The 18596-nt window shown below is 38.2% G+C and overlaps 1 protein-coding gene across 2 annotated transcripts in view; it reads right to left on the bottom strand.

Annotated features, from left to right (window-relative positions):
- The window catches only part of NSUN7 (NOP2/Sun RNA methyltransferase family member 7), a 52250-nt gene that overhangs the window by 3612 nt on the left and 30042 nt on the right, over window positions 1-18596 (bottom strand). For both annotated transcript variants that reach the window (XM_049631945.1, XM_049631946.1), the window contains exons 8-10: window positions 16523-16666; window positions 11437-11538; window positions 6078-6195 (exon numbers count right to left, since the gene is read on the bottom strand). In XM_049631945.1, the coding sequence (XP_049487902.1) occupies window positions 6078-6195; window positions 11437-11538; window positions 16523-16666 (364 nt within the window). The remainder of the gene's footprint in view (window positions 1-6077; window positions 6196-11436; window positions 11539-16522; window positions 16667-18596) is intronic.

Below are 18596 nucleotides of genomic sequence, written 5' to 3'. Positions count from 1 at the left end.
GGCTCCAGGCTCCGAGCTGTCAGCACAGAGCCGGACGTGGGGCTCGAACCACGAACCGTGAGAACGTGACCTGAGCCGAAGTCAGACGCCCAACCGACTGAGCCACCCAGGTGCCCCCTAATCAGTTTGTAATAATATAAAGAAGGCCCAATAAGAATGCCGAGCCGAGGAGAGACAAAATGAGGTAGTAATACAGAATAAGACCCAATTAACTCTGGCCACAGGATAACGCACGTGGAGACTCCACAGAGGAAGAGCCACTGGTACTGTGTCTTGAAGGGTAAGTTTCCCATAAGGTAAAGAAGGTATTTCTAGGCAGAAAGAAGGAAGGAAACGAAAGAAAGAAAGAAGGAAACAAAAACACAAGTGTCATAAAAATGTTCAAGGTGCAGCAAGTATTTCCATGTGGCTGGGACATAAGGTGAGTAAAGGGATGCAGAGGTCACTTAGGATGCAGGCAGACACATGACCTCAAGTGACATGCCAAAAGTGGCACAGAAGGTGGTGCTTAATAAATGTTTATGCTGAACTCAGCTGAAGTATAATAGCTGTGTAGGTACTAAAGGCAAGAGAGCTAGTCCCTCCTCTCACCAACCTTGTAACCAACAAACCGAATTTCTGAGGCCTATTTATTTATGTGCTCTACATAAATAGAAATCATCAAAAACAATTTGTTCACATAACGTAAAAAAATTCTTAGGAAAAATAATTTCTTAACAAGTTGGGCATACTTAGTTCCAAAATGTAAATATGAAGGTTGGGATTTTGTCAATTTTAATTTATTAACATATTCTTAGCACCTAGAAGAGTGTCTGGTACACAGTAAGTATTCAGTTAGTGTTTAATAAATATGATATATTTTAGCTATATATGCTGTCTTTGCTAATGGTAATAATCCTAATTAAGATTGGTTGAGTTACCTTACAATTACCCCTACATAACAAATTTATTTCTAAACTCCAGGTTACAGGCCATTTCTTTGAATAATAAAGGAAGTTCATATCCAGTCTCGTGGATACCTGACTTAGATGATGACATTTGGGATTTATGCAGTTGACGATATGTAGGTGAGATTTTGGATTTAGAATTGATCCTGGAATGGGTGAGGACTTGAGGATATTGGGGTGAGTTGAATGTATTTCACACATGAGACAGACATCAATTGGGGGGGGGGTGCAGAGTGGACTATTGGGGGCTGAATTGTGTCTTCCCCAAAATTCATGTCCACCCAAAACCCAGAATGTGCCCTTATTTGGAAATAGCGTCTTTGCAGATATTTAAGAGGAGGTAATACTGGAGTAGAGTAGACCCTAAGTCCAATATTGGTGTCCCTATAAGGAGAGAGGATACAGAGACACACAGGGGAAGAGGGCCATGTGAAGACAGAGACAGAGGTTAGAGTGACACAGCTACAGGCCAAGGACACTAAAGATTGCTAGTGAACACCAGAAGCTGGGAGAGGCATAAAACAGATTCTTCCTCAGAGGCCCCAGAAGCCAACAACCCTGCCAACACCTGACATTCATTCGGACTTCTGGTCTCCAGAACTGTGAGAGAATAAATTTCTCTTGCTATAAGTCACCAAGTTTGGGATAGTTTGTTGTGGGAGCCTAGGAAAATAAGACACATGGCAAAAGGAATTTTGCAAATGTAATTAAGGTCTCTTAACCTTAAGCTATGCATGTTATCAGGATGGACCTGACCTAATCACATGAGCCCTTTAAATACAGGTCTATAGGGGTTCTTGGAAGATGGTAGTGGAATAGGAGGCCCCTAGGCTTGCCTTGTCCCACGAATACAATTAGATACCTATCAAATCATCCTAAATACTCCAGAAATCAATCTGAAAACTGGCAGAACAAACTCCACAACCAAAGGCAGAGAAGAGGCTACAAAGTAGGAAGTGCGGAGATTTGGCTTGGGAGAGAAATGGATCATGGTGCTGCAGTGGATTGGGAGCTGTAATCTCAGAGAAGGGTGAGGGACAAACTAGCACACGGAAATGTACAGGAGAGACAAATCCCCATAGCAGTGGACTTAGAAAGTGAAAGGGCCTAAATTTTGTGAGTTCTTTTAACCAGCAAGGCTTAGAGCCTGGAGTTTTAAAGGAGTTTTAAAAGAGAGCTTGGAGGACACTGGGGCTGCTCTTGGAGAGAAAGCAGGCAAAAACAGCAATCTGAAGAGTGCCTGGGCCACAGAGCGAGGAGGTTATTTGCTCATCTTGGAGCCTGTTCTGGATAGGCAGCATTCAATGGAGAGACCCCTCCAGGAACAAAGACATTGGCCAGTGTCATTTCCCTCCGCAGCCCCTCAACATGAGCACAGGGCCACCTGCAGGTACCAGTAGGGCACCAACACTGGACACTTGCTACCTGACTTGCTTAAACCAAGCCCTGCCCCCTTGCCATCTGGGGGCCCTTTCCAGTCATGCTCGCCTCTGTCTCAGTGTGGTAGGCCCCCTCCTCTAGAAGACTGGCCCAAACCCCTACTGACACCGCATCTCCTGACCCAGGTGTTTTGGTGAGGCCTCAATTCTGGTGACAGTGGAGATATATCTCATTTCCCAAGCAGATCAGAGCACACCTAACTAAAATGCACCATATTCAGGCCAGGAACCAAACACTGCCCACAACAGGCACAGAGAGTCTCTGCAGATAACTGGCCTGATGGATAAAGCAGTCAGGACACAACAGCAGAGCACACACAACACATTGGAGACACTCCCAGAAGTGCCAGGCCCTGGGGAAAAGGGGACCCTACACTGCAGGGCATTATAGGACCTCTTCTTCATAAAGCTATTACCCTCAAGAACAGGAGATGTAGCTAACTTTCCTAACACAGAGAAATAGGCACAGAGACTTAGACAAAATGAGAAGACAGAGGAATTTGTCCCAAATGAAAGAACAAGAGAAGGTGACAGCTGGAGATATAAGTGAAACAGAGTAACAAGCCTGATGGAGAACTTAAAGCAATGATCATAAGGATACTCACTGGACCACACCAAGGCATACTGTTGTTTATTATTAATATTGTTTTAAGTAGGCTCCACACCCAACATAGGCTCAAACTTACAACCCCAAGATCAAGAGTTGCATGCTCTACTGACTGAGCCAGCCAGGCACTCCACCAACACATTGTAATTAAAATGGTAAAATATAGTGATAAAACAATATTAAAAGCAGCAAGACAAGACAATTTCATACAAAGGAAACCCCGTAAGGCTATTAATGGCTTTTTCTGCAGAAACTTGCCAAGCCAGAAAGGAATGGCATGATATATTCAGAGTGCTGAATGGGAAAAACCTGCAGCCAAGAATACTCTATCCAGCAAGGCTGCAATTCAGAACCAAAGGAGAGATAGAGTTTCCCAAACAAAAACTAAAGGAGTTTGTGACAATTAAACCAGTCCTGCAAGAAATACTAAAGAGGACTCTCGGAATGGAAAGGAAAGGCCAATAATGACAGTATGAAGGTAGGGAACACCAAAGCAGCAAAAATGAATACTTCTTTAAAAATTCAGTGAAGGAACTCACAAAATAGAAGGATGTAAAATATAATGCCATAAACCTGAACCATGGGGAAGACAGGAGTAAAGAAAGGGTTCAAACTGAACCATCAACCTACTGTAGACTGCTACAGCAGAAGATGTTATACACAAACCTAACAGTATCAAAAACCACTAATAGGCAAAGAATAAAGAGATAGAAATCCAAATTATCACTAAAGAAAACCAGCAATCCATGAAAGAGAGAATGACAAGAACAAGAAAATCTTCAGAAACAACCACAAAACAAGTAATACAATGGCAGTAAAGACATATGTATCAATAATTACTTTGAATGTAAAAAACGTTCCAATCACAAGACATAGGGTGATAGAATGGATAAAAAACCAGACCCATCTATATGCTGCCTACAAGAGACCAATTTCAGACCTAAAGCACCTGCAGATTGAAAGTGAGGGGGTAGAAAAACATTTATGGTGCAAACAGATGTCAAAAGAAAGCCAGAGGGGCGGGGCACCTGGGTGGCTCAGTTGGTTAAGCAGTTAAGCATCAGACTCTTGGTTTCGGCACAGCTCATGATCTCATGGTTCGTGGGTTTGAGCCCCATATCAGAATCTGCGCTGGCAGCAAAAAGCCTGCCTGGGATTCTCTGTCTCCCGCTCACTCTGTTTCTGTCTCTGTCTCTGTCTCTCAAAATAAATTAATTAAAAAAAGAAAGCCAGAGTAGCAATACTTTTATCAGACAAAATTGACTTTAAAACAAAGACTATAACAAGAGGCAAAGAAGGACACCATATAATAATAGAGGGGGCAATCCAACAAGAAGATACAACAATTGTAAACATTATGCACCCAATGTGAAAGCACCCAAATACATAAAAGTTAATAACAAATTTAAAGGAGCTAATCTCTAAGGAACATAGATGCAAAAATTCTCAACAAAATACTAGCAAACTGAATCCAACAATACATTTAAAATATCATTCACTGCAATGAAGTGGGATTTATTCCTTGGTTGCCAGGGTGGTTCACTATTTGCAAATAATCAACATAATACATTACATCAATAAGAAAAAGGATAAGAACCATAAGATCATTTCAACAGATGCAGAAAAAGCATTTGACAGAGTACCATATCCATGCATAAAAACCCTCAACAAAGATTTAAAGGGAAAACACCTCAACATAATAAAGGCCATATATGAAAAACCCATAGCTAATGCCATCCTCAATGGGGAACTGAGAGCTTTAACCCTAAGGTCAGAAAGAGGACAAGAATGTCACTCTCACCACTTTTATTCAACATCATACTGGACATCTTTTTTTTTTTTTAATGTTTATTTTTTGAGAGAGACAGAGTGTGAGTGGGGGATGGGCAGAGAGAGGGAGACACAGAATCCGAAGCAGGCTCCAGGCTCTGAGCTGTCAGCACAGAGCCCGATGCAGGGCTCGAACTCATGAGCTGTGAAATCATGACCTGAGCCGAAGTCAGTCACTCAACCGACTGAGCCACCCAGGCGCCCCCTTTTATTTTTTTAAGTTTATTTCTTTATTTATTTTGAGGGGGAGAGAGAGATAGAGAGGGAAGGGGCAGAAAGACAGGGAGAGAGAGAGAGAGAGAGAGAGAGAGAGAGAGAGAGAGAATCCCAAGCAGGCTCCACAGAACCCAACATGGGTCTCAATGTCACCAACCATGACATCATGACCTGAGCCAAAACCAAGAGTTGGATGCTTAAATAACTGAGCCACCCAGGTGCCCCAAGGTGTCATATATTTTTAGATCTATTCCTTATTTTGATGTCCACAGTTTAGATGGAATATTATTGCTTATCCTCTCTACCTCTATTTTATTGCAGCATTTTACCCAGAAGCTACCTGAATTGTTTAGGCTATTTTTACCTCAGTCCTTGTGAGGGACAAAGGCTACAAGGAGCTTAGAAATGTGTTTTCAGGTAATAAACATCCAATTAAATAATTTTGCTTTTCCTTTCTTTTTTTTGAAGTTATTAAACTTATTTTGACAGAGGGTGTGTGTGTGTGCAAGCGAAAGAGGAACAGAGAGAGGGGGAGAGAGAGAGAATCCCAGGCAGACTTCATGCTCAGTGCAGATTATGCAGGTCTCGATCTCACGACCATGAGTCCATGACCACAAGATCATGACCTGAACCAGTATCAAGAGACAGACACTTAACCAACTGAGCCACCCAGGTGCCCCTCTGTCTCCTTTCTAAGTTTATTTTATATACTTACTTTTCTTGTACTGCACTGAGGCATAAATGTATAACTTGGGATATAAAGTTCAGGCCCAATTTATCCAGAAATCAATCAACTCAAAGCCAAAATGCATTTAGCTATACCAACGATAACAACAAAAAGAATTTTTAGTAGTACAAGAGAATGCTCATGCCAATCCATCATAAAGACTACAGAATCTGTTATAGTTGTAAGAAATTAGGTTGTTTGGTCATGTTAAAGTATAACAAGAAGGATGTGGAACGTCTTTAAATAACTTAAAAATCATAATCATTCATGCTCAGAATATTTGAGTTCAGAGCAATCCTTTCCTTTCTTACCTATAAGGTTGTACTTTAATCCCATGGTCTTGAAATTCCAGTGCTTTCTTAACAACACCTTCATTTTCTTCTGGATAAACTGAACACGTGCAATAAACAACTGCTTGAGCTTTAGTAACTATATGCAAAGAAGGTGGTAATTAATAATAATGGCCCCATTAACAATCCTAAACAGACTTATGTTTCCAAACATCTGTTTGATACTAATACCACATGGTTTTGATGGGAATGATTTCCATAGATGCTTGCATTATTCCCCTCTTCAAAACATGTATTAGTAACGTAGTCTGTGGCCAATAAGTAAAGTAAATCTAACTGAATTGTATGGAAATTGAATTTTTTTTTCTCTCAAGTTTTTATATAAATTCCAGTTAACACACAGTGTAATAGTTTCAGGTGAAGAATTTAGTGATTCATCACTTACATATAATACTCAGTGCTCACCACAAGTGCATTCCTTAATCCCCCTCACCCATTTATCCTATTCCCCTGCCCACCTCCCCTCCAGTAACCATCAGTTTGTTCTCTATAGTGAAGAATCTGTTTTATGGTTTGTCTCTCTCTTCCCCCCCACCCCGTTCATTTGTTTTGCTTCTTAAATTCCACATGAGTGAAATCATATGGTATTTGTCTTTCTTTGACTGACTTATTTCACTTAGCATTATACTCTCTAGCTCCATCCACATCATTGCAAATGGCAAGACTTCATTTTTTATGGCTGAGTAATATGCCATTGTGTGTGTATGTATAGCTATAGATGATACAGATATAGATATAGATGCCACATCTTCTGTATCCATTCATCAGTCAATGGACATTTGGGCTCTTTCCATAGTTTAGCTATAGTTGGTAATGCTGCTATAAACATCAGGGTGCACGTATCCCTTCAAATCAGTATTTTTGTATCTTTTGGGTAAATAGTGTAGTGGCTGGATCATAGGGTAGTTCTATTTTTAACTTTTCAAGGAAACTCCATACTGTTTTCCACAGTGGCTGCACCACTTTGCATTTCTACCAACAGCGCAAGAGGGTTCCCCTTTCTCCACATCCTCACCAACACCTGTTGTTTCCTGTGTTGTTCATTTTAGCCATTCTGACTAAATGATTTAGTATTTAGACATATTTGTATTTCCTTGATAGTGGGGATGTTGAGCATCTTTTCATGTGTCTGTTAGCCATCTGGATATCTTCTTTGGAAAACTGTCTGTTCGTGTCCTTTTTTACCCATTTCTTAACTATATTATTTGGTTTTTGGGTGTTGATTTTGATAAGTTCTTTATAGATTTTGGATACTAACCCTTTATTAGATATGTCATTTGCAAATATCTTCTCCCATTCTGAAAGCTGTCTTTTAGTTTTGTTGATGGTTTCCTTTGCTGTGCAGAAGCTTTTTTATCTTGATGAAGTACCAATAATTTATTTTTGCATTTGTGTCCCTTGCCTCAGGCGACCTATCTAATAAGAAGTTGCTATGTCTGAAGTCAAAGAGGTTACTGCCTGTGTTCTCCAATAGGATTTTGATGGTTTCCTGTCTCACATTTACATCTTTCATCCATTTTCAATTTATTTTTATGTGTGGTATAAGAAAGTGGCCCAGTTTCATTCTTTTGCATGTTGCTGTCTAGTTTTCTCAACACCATTTGTTGAAGAGACTGTCTTTTTCCCATTGGCTTTTTCCCTTTCCTGCTTTGTTGAAGTTTAGTTGACCTATCATGGTCAACTTCTGGGTTTTCGATTCTATTCTATTGATCTATGTGTCTATTTTTGTGCCAGTACCATACTGTTTTACTACAGCTTGAATATAATATAGCTTGAAGTCCAGAATTTTTGCTGTCTCCAGCTTTGCTTTGCTTTGCTTTTTCAAGATTGCTTTGGCTATTCGGAGTCTTTTGTGGTTCCAAATAAATTTTAGGATTCTTTGTTCTAGCTCTGTGAAAACTTCTGGTGGTATTTTGATAAGGATTGCATTAAATCTGTAGCTTGCTTTGGGTATCATAGACATTTTAACAATATTTGTTCTTCCAATCCATGAGCATGGATTGTTTTTCCATTTCTTTGTGTCATCTTCAATTTCTTTCATCAGTGTTTTATAGTTTTCAGAGTATATATATTTTACATCTTTGGTTAGGTTTATTCCCAGGTATCATATGGCTTTTGGTGCAATTCCTTAATCAATTCCTTAATTTCTCTTTCTGCTGTTCATTATTGGTGTTTAGAAGTGGAACAGAATTCTGTACATTTGTTTTGTATCCTGAAACTTTAGTGAATTTATGTATCAGTTCTAGTAATTTTTTGGTGAGTCTTTTGGGTCTTCTATATAGACTATCATGTCATCTGCAAATAGTGCACGTTTGACTTCTTTCTTGCTGATTTACATGTCTTTTTACTTCTTTTTGTTGTCTGATTGCTAAGGCTAGGACTTCTAGTACTATGTTAAATAGCAGTGGTGAGAGTAGACATCCTTGTCTTTTTCCTGACCATAGAGGAAAAGCTCTGTCTTTCCCCATTAAGGATGATATTAGGTGTGGGTTTTATATATGTGGCCTTTATTCTGTTGAGGTATGTTCCCTCTAAATCTACTTATTGAAGGTTTTTATCATGAATAATGTATTTTGTCAAATGCTTTTTCTGCATCTATTGAGAGGATCATATGGTTCTCATCCTTTCTTTTATTAATGTAGTATATCATGTTGATTGATTTGCCAATGTTAAACCACCCTTGCAGCCCAGGAGTAAATCCCTCTTCACCGTGGTGAATGATTCTTTTAATGTAGTGTTGAATTCAATTCACTAGCATTTTGTTGACAATTTAGTTAGGTATCCATATTCATCAGGGATATTGGCCTGTAGTTCTCTTTATTTTTTTAACATTTATTTTTGAGAGAGACAGAGCACAAGCATAGGAGGGGCATAGAGAAAGGGAGACACAGAATCCAAAGCAGTCTCCAGGCTCTGAACTGTCAGCACAGAACCTGATGAGGGGCCCAAACCCACGAACTGTAGGATCATGACTTGAGCTGAAGTTGGACACTTAACTGACTGAGCCACTTGGGTAGCCCTGTAGTTCTCTTTTTTAGTGGAGCCTTTATCTGGTTTTGGAATCAGGATAATGCTGGCCTCATACAAAAGGTTTGGAAGTTTTCCTTCAATTTCTATTTTTTTGAGCAGTTTGAGAAGAATACATATTAACTCTTTTTTAAATGTTTGGTAGAATTCCTCCTATGAAGCCAGCTGGCCATGGACTTTGTTTATTGGGAGATTTTTGATTATTGATTCAATTTCTTTGCTGGTTATTGGTCTATTCAAGTTTTCTATTTCTTCCTGTGTCAGTTTTGGTAGTTTATATGTTTCTAGGAATTTATTGATTTCTTCCAGATTGTCCAATTTGTTGGCATATAGTTTTCATAATATTCTCTTATTATTTCTGTGGTGTTGGTTGTTACTTCTCCTGTCTTGTGATTTTGTTTATTTGGGTGCTTTCTCTTTTTTTCTTGATAAGTTTTGTTAGGGGTGTATCAATTTTACTAATTTTTTTCAAAGAACCAGTTCCTGGTTTCATTGATCTGTTTGGAAATTGAAAACACAATCAACGTGACTGACCTAGTTACAAACACAAACAAATAATAGTGCAGATTACCATGAGCTTGATACTTCAGCCATTCTCCCACAAGTCATATCACATAACTAGTTAAAAGGACTGTAGAAACAGATGCGAATCCCAATTATGTTACTTACTGCTATATGATGCTGGGAAAATTACTTAAAACTCTCAGATTTTTCATCTGTGAGATAATACTACTACCTGGAACTCACTCGTTTATTTACCCATATCAAGCACCTACTATAAGCTAAGCACTATTCTAGCATCTAAGATACATAGACAAAAATCTCTGCCCTTGGGGAGATTCTTCGCCATGTTTTATTGATATGATAAGACACAGATACATCAGAAAATCATATAGTATCTTTAGGGGTTGATAAACAGTGTAGAGAAAAAGCAGGGATGGAGGATAGTTGTAGGTGATAATACTGTAATTTTAAACAAAGTAGAGAAAGCATCAAAAAATTCAAAAAATTATTTACCAACTTTCTAATCTTCCAACTAACTTATTTCATATATCATATATATATATATATATATATATATATATATATATATATATATATATACACACATGTACGTATTATCATATTATCACAAAGCCTGACACAGGGCTCGAACTCACGGACCACAAGATCATGACCTGAGCTGAAGTTGGCCACCCAACCAACTGAGCCACCCAGGCGCCCCTACATATTATCATATTTAAATTAATGTTTATTAGAGCATCAACTAAAAAAGCAGACCTGCTCTGTGCTTACCATTTGCCTTATTTCTACCTCATTATGTTATATCTTTATGTACTGAATTATCTATACCTGTATACTTATCTTTGAGCCTTCGGAGATCAGGATTTATTCACACTCATATCCCTAACATCCAACATAATGCCTGACCCAGAGTAGGCACTTGATAAACATGCACTGAATTAATAATAGTTTATGTAATTTCTCAGAGACTTCTCCATTTTCCATATCCATATCCATTTGAGGGCAATGCTCCTCAAAATCTAAATGGTACTCAAATCTAAATGGAGTGATTGAAACAATAAAATAAATACCTAAAGACCTCATTTACTCAGACTTCAACTTACTCAGGCTTTATTTATAATTGTACTTCTCTATTAATCTCTATTTAACACTAAGAGACTTAAGAGTTTGATTCAAATTTGGATTGTAGAATATGGCCAGGCACAATGACAACAGAAAAATTACATCAAATAAGAAGCCAAAGAAAAGAAACAGAGAAAATAAAACTGTTCCATCATGGATATACATAATTATTTTACTCCAGCATTAAGCAACTGTCCTTGCTAACGTATGCTACAAATGATAGTACAACATCTATTTTTAAAAGACGGGTTGAGGGGAGCCTGGGTGGCTCAGTCGGTTGAGCATCTGACTTCGGCTCAGGTCATGATCTCACAGTCTGTGAGTTCGAGCCCCGTGTCAGGCTCTGTGCTGACAGCTCGGAGCCTGGAGCCTGCTTCGGATTCTGTGTCTCCCTCTCTCTCTGCCCCACCCCTGCTCATGCTCTGTCTCTCTGTCTCAAAAATAAATAAAAACATTTAAAAAAATAATAAAAGACAGGTTGAGTTGGTAAAAATAAATACTTTGATATTGGAAGGTGCTAAGGCTGAGTGTTCTGGAAAATTCACTTATGGCTCACACTTCATTGCCTGATTATAATAGATAAATGAAGTATTAATATTTCTAAGATTTACAATGTATTTTAAGATTGAACTGATAATAAACTTACATTTCATTGCATGTGTTAGCTGTTCATATTGCTGTTGAACAAGAATGTGAAGTTTATCTTCTGATGTACCTCCTTGAGAGAAATCTTTAAGTAAACCTGTATCTAAAAGCAAAGAAATACTTTTAAATATATCACTATTAGGTGTTTTTCATATATTGCTATAATCACATTGTTTAATTTTTCAATCATTTCCCCTATTTTCTTTAAATGTTCATTTATTTTTGAGAGAGACAGAGTGTAAGGGGAAGGGAAAAGAGAGAGGGAACCACAGAATCTGAAGCAGGTTCCAGGCCCTGAGCTGTCAGCACAGAGCTGGACGTGGGGCCTGAACTCATGAACAGGGAGATCATGACCTAAGCCGAAGTTAGATGGTTAACCAACTGAGCCACCCAGGCGCCCCAACCATTTTCCCTATTAATAATATTAATATATTAATATATTAATATATATTTAATATTTATTAATATTTAATAAATATTAATAATATTTATTAAAACTAAATAAAGAGTATTATAAAAACGCTGAGTCAAAATTAAAAAACAAAATAAGGGTAATTTTGTTTAGTTTGGTTTTAGTATTGTTTTTCTTTCTTCTTTAAGTTCTTCTGAGATAGTCATCCTACAAGCTAACTTAGATTAGGTTCTGTCATTTAGGCACAGAAGCGAGAATGCTGTAAGTGTGGAGCCTAATAGAGAAAAAGAAAAAAGATTTATTTCCAAGGCAGAAACTGATGAGCTATAATCAGTGCTGAGTAGGAAAGAACACAAAAGGATACAGTTAAAAACATTAACTTACTGAAAGAAATTTTGGAAGGAAAGAATTCAGAGAAGTAAATCTAGTCTACATAGATTAAGAAACAGATCAAGAAGCTCTTAAAGTAACTTAAAAATTTTTCAAAACATACTTCTTGATAATATTAACTAGGATGTATTGAATACTACTTTGTATACAGTATTTTGTCAACCCCCTGAAACATTATTATCCCTTTTAACATTAAGAAAACTGTTCAAACATACATTAAACCACTTATCTGAGGTCATATAGCTACTAGGTGAAGAGCCATATTTTAGCTCAGAAATCTGACCAGAGTCCAAACTTCTAACTTCTCTTTATTCTGCCTCTCAGTAAGTCCCTGGAGTAGGAGAGCCAATTATATGGCATAATTATTTATGCCATATATTTGGCTGTTCCCCATTCTAGTAATATCAGTAAAGGTTAATTAAACTCCATTTCTTCCCAGTTTATTTTTACACTTCACATTTTTCTCTCTCTCTTCACCACTTTTAAGGACTATTTATACATTATTATACTATAAAACCACATCAATTTACCTCTTTCACTCCATTTTATTGTATGTATTTTTTAATAATTTATTGTCACATTAGCTAACATACAATGTATACAGTATAGTCTTGGCTTCAGGAGTAGATTCCTGTGATTCATCACTTACATACAACATCCATGTTTCTGTAGCATAGTGGTTATCACATTCGCCTCACAATATCCAGTGCTCATCCCAACAAGTACCCTCCTCAATGCCCATCTCCCATTTTCCCCAGCCCCCCAACCCCCCACCCTCATCAACCCTCAGTTTGTTTTCTATATTTAAGAGTCTCTTATGGTTTGCCTCCCTCTCTGTAACTTTTCCTTCCCTTCCCCCATGGTCTTTTGTTAAGTTTCTCAAATTCCACATTTGTTATGAGAAAACATATGATATCTGTCTTTTGCTGACTGGCTTGTTTCACTTAGCATAATACCCTCCAGTTCCATCCATATTGTTGCAAATGGCAAGGTTTCATTCTTTTTCATCACCAAGTAGTATTCCATTGTATATATATGCCACATCTTCTTTATCCATTCATCAGTTAATGGACATCTCGGCTCTTTCCATAATTTGGCTATTTTCAAAAAAATTTTTTAATGTTTATTTACTTTTGAGAGAGAGACAGACAAAGTGTGAGCAGGGTAGGGGCGGAGAGAGAGGAAGACACAGAATCCAAAGCAGGCTCCAGGCTCCGAGCTGGCAGCACAGAACCCGATGTGGGGCTCAAACTCACAAACCTGGAGATCATGACCTGAGCCAAAGTCAGATGCTTACCCGACTGAGCCACCCAGGTGCCCCCATACTTTGGCTATTGTTGAAAGTGCTGCTATAAACTTTGGGGCACATGTGCCCCTACGAATCAGCCCTCCTGTATTCTTTGGGTAAATTCCTAGCAGTGCTATTGCTTCATCCCATTTTAAAATAATTCCCAGTTATTAGCAAGGAACAATTTCATGTATTCTTCAATGTTTCTCACATTTTTCAATGTTAAAATGTTTTCTAAACTAATTCATGATTTTTCCCTTCCACCTAGTATCCAAGTCTTTTCAATTCATCCCCACTAAACTTATTAGTCATATTTCTACCCTTGGCACTAGGTCAACAGCTTCTTATTTGCTCTGGCTATTACTTCCTCAGAGGAAACCCTCCTTTTTCCAGGTTTGCCAAAGACGACTTCTTGGCTTATCCTCTTGCCTCTTCAGCAAAGCTTTCAGAACATTGCTAATACCTAGGAAACTTTTTAAAAAAAAAATTTTTTTTTAAGTTTATTTGAGAGAAAGAGTGCATGTGAGAGCAGGGAAGGGGCAGAGATAGAGGGAGAGAGAGAATCCCAAGCAGGCTCCACACTGTCAGCACAGAGCCCGATGCGGGGCTCCATCCCATGAACTGTGAGATCATGACCTGAACCAAAATCAAGAGTTGGATGCTTAATGGACTGAGCCACCCAGGTGCCCCCAGGAAACTTTTTACTTTCTCCCTTTTCGTCTCTTGTGGTTCCCTTTGAGCTCCTCTCCCAACCCCGAGTTCATTTTTACCTATGGTTTATTTTTTTCTGCATTCCCACTTCGAAATGACCCAGAATAAGGCCAGAGTTTCTCAGTTGGGAGCTCTAACTCTCTTCACTGCTATGTCTATTATAGTTGCAGCTATCTCCTCCCCTCTTTTCCTATGTCTACTAATTCTTCTTATTTGATTATTTCCCAGTTAACATAGAAAGTTTCTCAGCTCACTATTCTCCACTTGAATTGGTTATTCTGTTTTACTCTCACTGCAAGGACATTTTCCATAGCGAGTCAAAAATTCCACAGGGTGCAGTATAAACTCAGTTCCAGACTGTCCGGTATCGTGGAATGTGCTAACTAATCTGAATTTGAATCCCAGCTTCTCTATTTACTAGCTATGTGACCTTAAGCAACTTGTGAGATTTCTCAGAGTCTTGTTCCCCTCCCCCACTGTAAAACAGAGATAACAAAAGAACACTATCCTCAAAAAGTTATTGTGAATATTAAGTGATAGTGATGGGTGACACCTAGAATAGTGACTGGGACATACTTGTGCACAATAAATATGAGTTTCTTTCCCTCCATTTTTTTTTCTCACTTTTGATCCTGACCTTGCTAGAAACAGAAAGCAAGTATTCACTATCTGCTGAATGTTGGTGAAATGTCTTCCTTATCTAATATTCTAGTTAACCTCATTCAACTAGGGCTTTCAATAGGAACAGATTACAGTAAGAATGCATTTCAGTCAATGCACGGCCATACACTGTGGTTTAAAAAGTGGCTCAGAGTGCCAGCCTCAGAGTCAGAGCTGCTGTGTTTGAATCTGGGCTCTGACACTAGTCACATGGCCCTGGGACACTTCTACACCTCTGGGCCTCAGATTCTGTACTTGTAAAATGTAGAAGTAAGTATCCGTGGTTTTGCTTTCTGCAGTTTCAGTTACTGGAGGTCAACCACAGTCCTGGAAGCCGATAATCCTTTTTCTGCCGAATCAGCAGAAGATCACTAGGAACTCAAGGCTACATCATAGTGCCTGCGTCACTCACTTGGCTTTATCTCATCATGGAGGTAGGCATTTTGTCATCTTACATCATCACAAGAAGGGTAAGTAGAGTACAGTAAGATATTTTGAAAAAGAAACCACATTCACATAACTTTCATTTCAGAATATTGTTATGACTGCTCTATTTTATTATTGTTGTTATTAATATCTTACTGTGCCTGATTTATAAACTGAACTTTATCATAGGGGCATATGTACAGGGAAAAATGTAGTATACATAGGGTTCAGTGATATCTATGGTTTCAGGCATCCACTGGGGGTCTTGCAACAAATCCCCACAGATAAGGGGAGACTACTGTAACTAACTCACTGAGTTCTTGTGAGGATTTAGTGAAATAAAGCAAAGTGCTTAGCTCAGTGCCTTATATATGAGTGCTCAATAAATGGTAATGTTAATATTTTATAATTTCTTAAAGAAGTAAAGTATTTCTAGAATTAATACTTAATCTGAAGTATTAGTATCAGAAAACATACATACTAGGGATTATAGAAGTCTTGAGTTTGAAATAGTGTGATTATAATTTAATTAGGATCATTTTAGAGCACAGTCTATAGAGTCTGGCTGATCTAAATTTGAATTCTAGCTCTGCTACTAACTAGAGCTTGTGTGACCTTATAAAAATGAATTAATCTTTCTGAGTCTCAGTATTTTCATCTATAAAATGCTGATAAATTTTAATGTCTATATCTTGAGCACTGGTATATACCAGAAGAGCATACCGGCCAACATGTGTTCTGATTACCTACATCATTCCTATTATTAAATATTTTTAGGGTACCTGGGTAGCTCAGTCAGCTGAGCGTCCGACTTTGGCTCAGGTCATGATCTCATGCTTTGTGAGTCGGAGCCCCACATAGGGCTCACTACTACGGTCAGCCTGTCAGTACAGAGCCTGCTTCAGACCCTTTCCCCACTCTTTCCCCCTCTCCCGCTTGTGCTCTTTCAAAAATAAATAAATATTAATAAATAAATGAGTAATTTTAATATTCCCCCTTGCCCATATCACAAAGGATTGCTATAAGTATTCAGTGAAACAATGAATGTAAAGTACTTTACACATTGTAAGTGCTCTATGCATGGTAGCTATTCATTAATAAGATATATTTGATATGTCATTTTAGTGATTTTAAATAATTTTATTTTTGACATTTATCAACAAATTTCAATAATTTATAAATGAAAATTTTTTAAAGTACCTTCATGCTCGTTTAATATAAACTCCACTGGATTACTAACACCCAGTCCTGAGCAGCGAGGAAGCAGCAGAATCACTTTAACTTTCTGCAATCTATGATCCTTTGATTCAATGTTCAGAAATGCCTCATGAAGTATTTCAATATCTTGGAGGGAAAAAAACAGAACAATTAGTGCAAAAATATTCATTAAAAATCTTAATACAGTTTGTAGTTAGATCTATTTATCATTGTTCATTTTTTTTACTGTTTATTTATTTTGAAAGACAGAGCAAGCAGGAAAGGGGCAGAAAGACGGGGGGACAGAGGATCCGAAGCGGGCTTGGTGCCAACAGCAGAGAGTCAGATGCAGGGCTCAGACTCACCAACCATGAGATCATGACCTGAGCCGAAGCTGAAGTCAAACACTCAAATGACTGAGCCACCCAGACGCCCCTATCATTTTTCATTTTTAAATCCTCAGCCTCACAAAAAGTCATCTCATATAGTCAGAAAAGAGAGCTATTCTTCTCTGATAACTTATCAGAGTTAACACATGAATTCTTTCTCCTTCACTTGAGAGAACAATTTTGAAATTTAAATATCTCCTACATAAAATATAATTTTTCATTCTGAACTTCAGATTACTTTTTTTTTTTTTTTGAGAGAGAGAGAGAGAAAGGGCACAAGTGAGCGAGGGGCGGGGGGGGGTGCGCAGAGAGAGAGAATCCCATCAGGGGCAGAGAAAGAGAGGGAGAGAGAGAGGGAAAGAGAGCGATAGAGAAGCAGGGCTTACCCAAAGCAGGGCTCATATACGCCCGAAACAGGGCTTGAGCTCACCCAAAACAGAGCTCAAACCATGAGATCATGACCTGAGCCAAAATCAGATGCTTAACCGACTGAGCCACCTAGGTGCCCTGAACTTCAGATTCTTTTAAAATACTATGACATAGTGGAGGGAAATGGGCTTTGGGGGCAGAGACACCCAAGGATGACTCCCAACTTCGGTATTTACTAGCTGCGTGACTTAATCTGAGCCCCCATTTTCTTACTCATAAAATGGGATAACAATGCCTGCCTCATCTAATTGTGGTGAAGACTGAAATAAAGCAGTTTAGTATGGTGCCTAGCACATAGTAAATGCTCAGTGTTGGTTATTTCCCTTTCCCATTGTAATCTCCTTTTATATTCCATCTTCCTCAGAGAAAAAATGGGTATCAGTAGCATTTATGAGGCAGTCTAATGTTCCTTAAGGACTTTAGTTTAGTTGGAAGGAAGTCTGTCCTCACTGAGTATCATAATCTGTGCCCCTATCTTCAGGCCACCCCTCCACTTCTGCAATGACTCCCAGTCCCCTCACCTGCTGAGGAGTCATCACTAAAATTGTTCCCCCACCCCCTTTCTCTTGTCTGATCACCCTGTTCATCTTCCTATTCTGTCTGTTTTGAAACTGGTTTTTTTTTTTTTTTTTAATCAGTGGGCCTTTTTTTTTTTTCTTTCTATTTTAAAATTTCGATTGGAAAAGTTCAAACATACAAAAACACACATAAAAACATAATAAATTCTCAAGTACCCATCATGGACATTCAACAGTGAACCATTCATGCCCAATCCTGTTTCATCTACATCTGTACCCACTTCCACCCCAACCCATATTATTTTAAATCTATAAATATTTCACCACATAGCTCTAAAAGAACTCCTTTAAAAATATAACCACACAAATTAAAAAAAATAAGAATTCCTTATCATCATTAAAAAATAATGGAATCCAATCATGGCTCAAATTTCCCCATAGTCTCACACATGACAAAAGTTTTTTACAATTTGTTTGAATCAGGATTTTAATAAAGTACATACATTGTAATTAGTTGATAAGCCTTATTTTAAATTTCTTCTTATTGATAGGTTCCCTTTCCATTTTTTCTTACAACTTATTCCCTAATGAAACATGGTTATTTGTACTACGGACAGCTTTTCTACAGTCTGGATTTTGCTAATTGCTTCCCTAGAGTGTACTCTAGCATGTTCCTGTGTTCTGTGCTTCTTATAACTTACTAGTTGTATCTTTAGAAGCTTAATTAGATTCTGGCTTTTT

The sequence above is a fragment of the Panthera uncia genome, chromosome B1, assembly GCF_023721935.1.
Source record: "Panthera uncia isolate 11264 chromosome B1, Puncia_PCG_1.0, whole genome shotgun sequence".
Lineage (NCBI taxonomy): Eukaryota > Metazoa > Chordata > Mammalia > Carnivora > Felidae > Panthera > Panthera uncia.
Note: the sequence above shows the minus strand (reverse complement) of the source record. Positions and strands in the feature narration are given on the sequence as shown.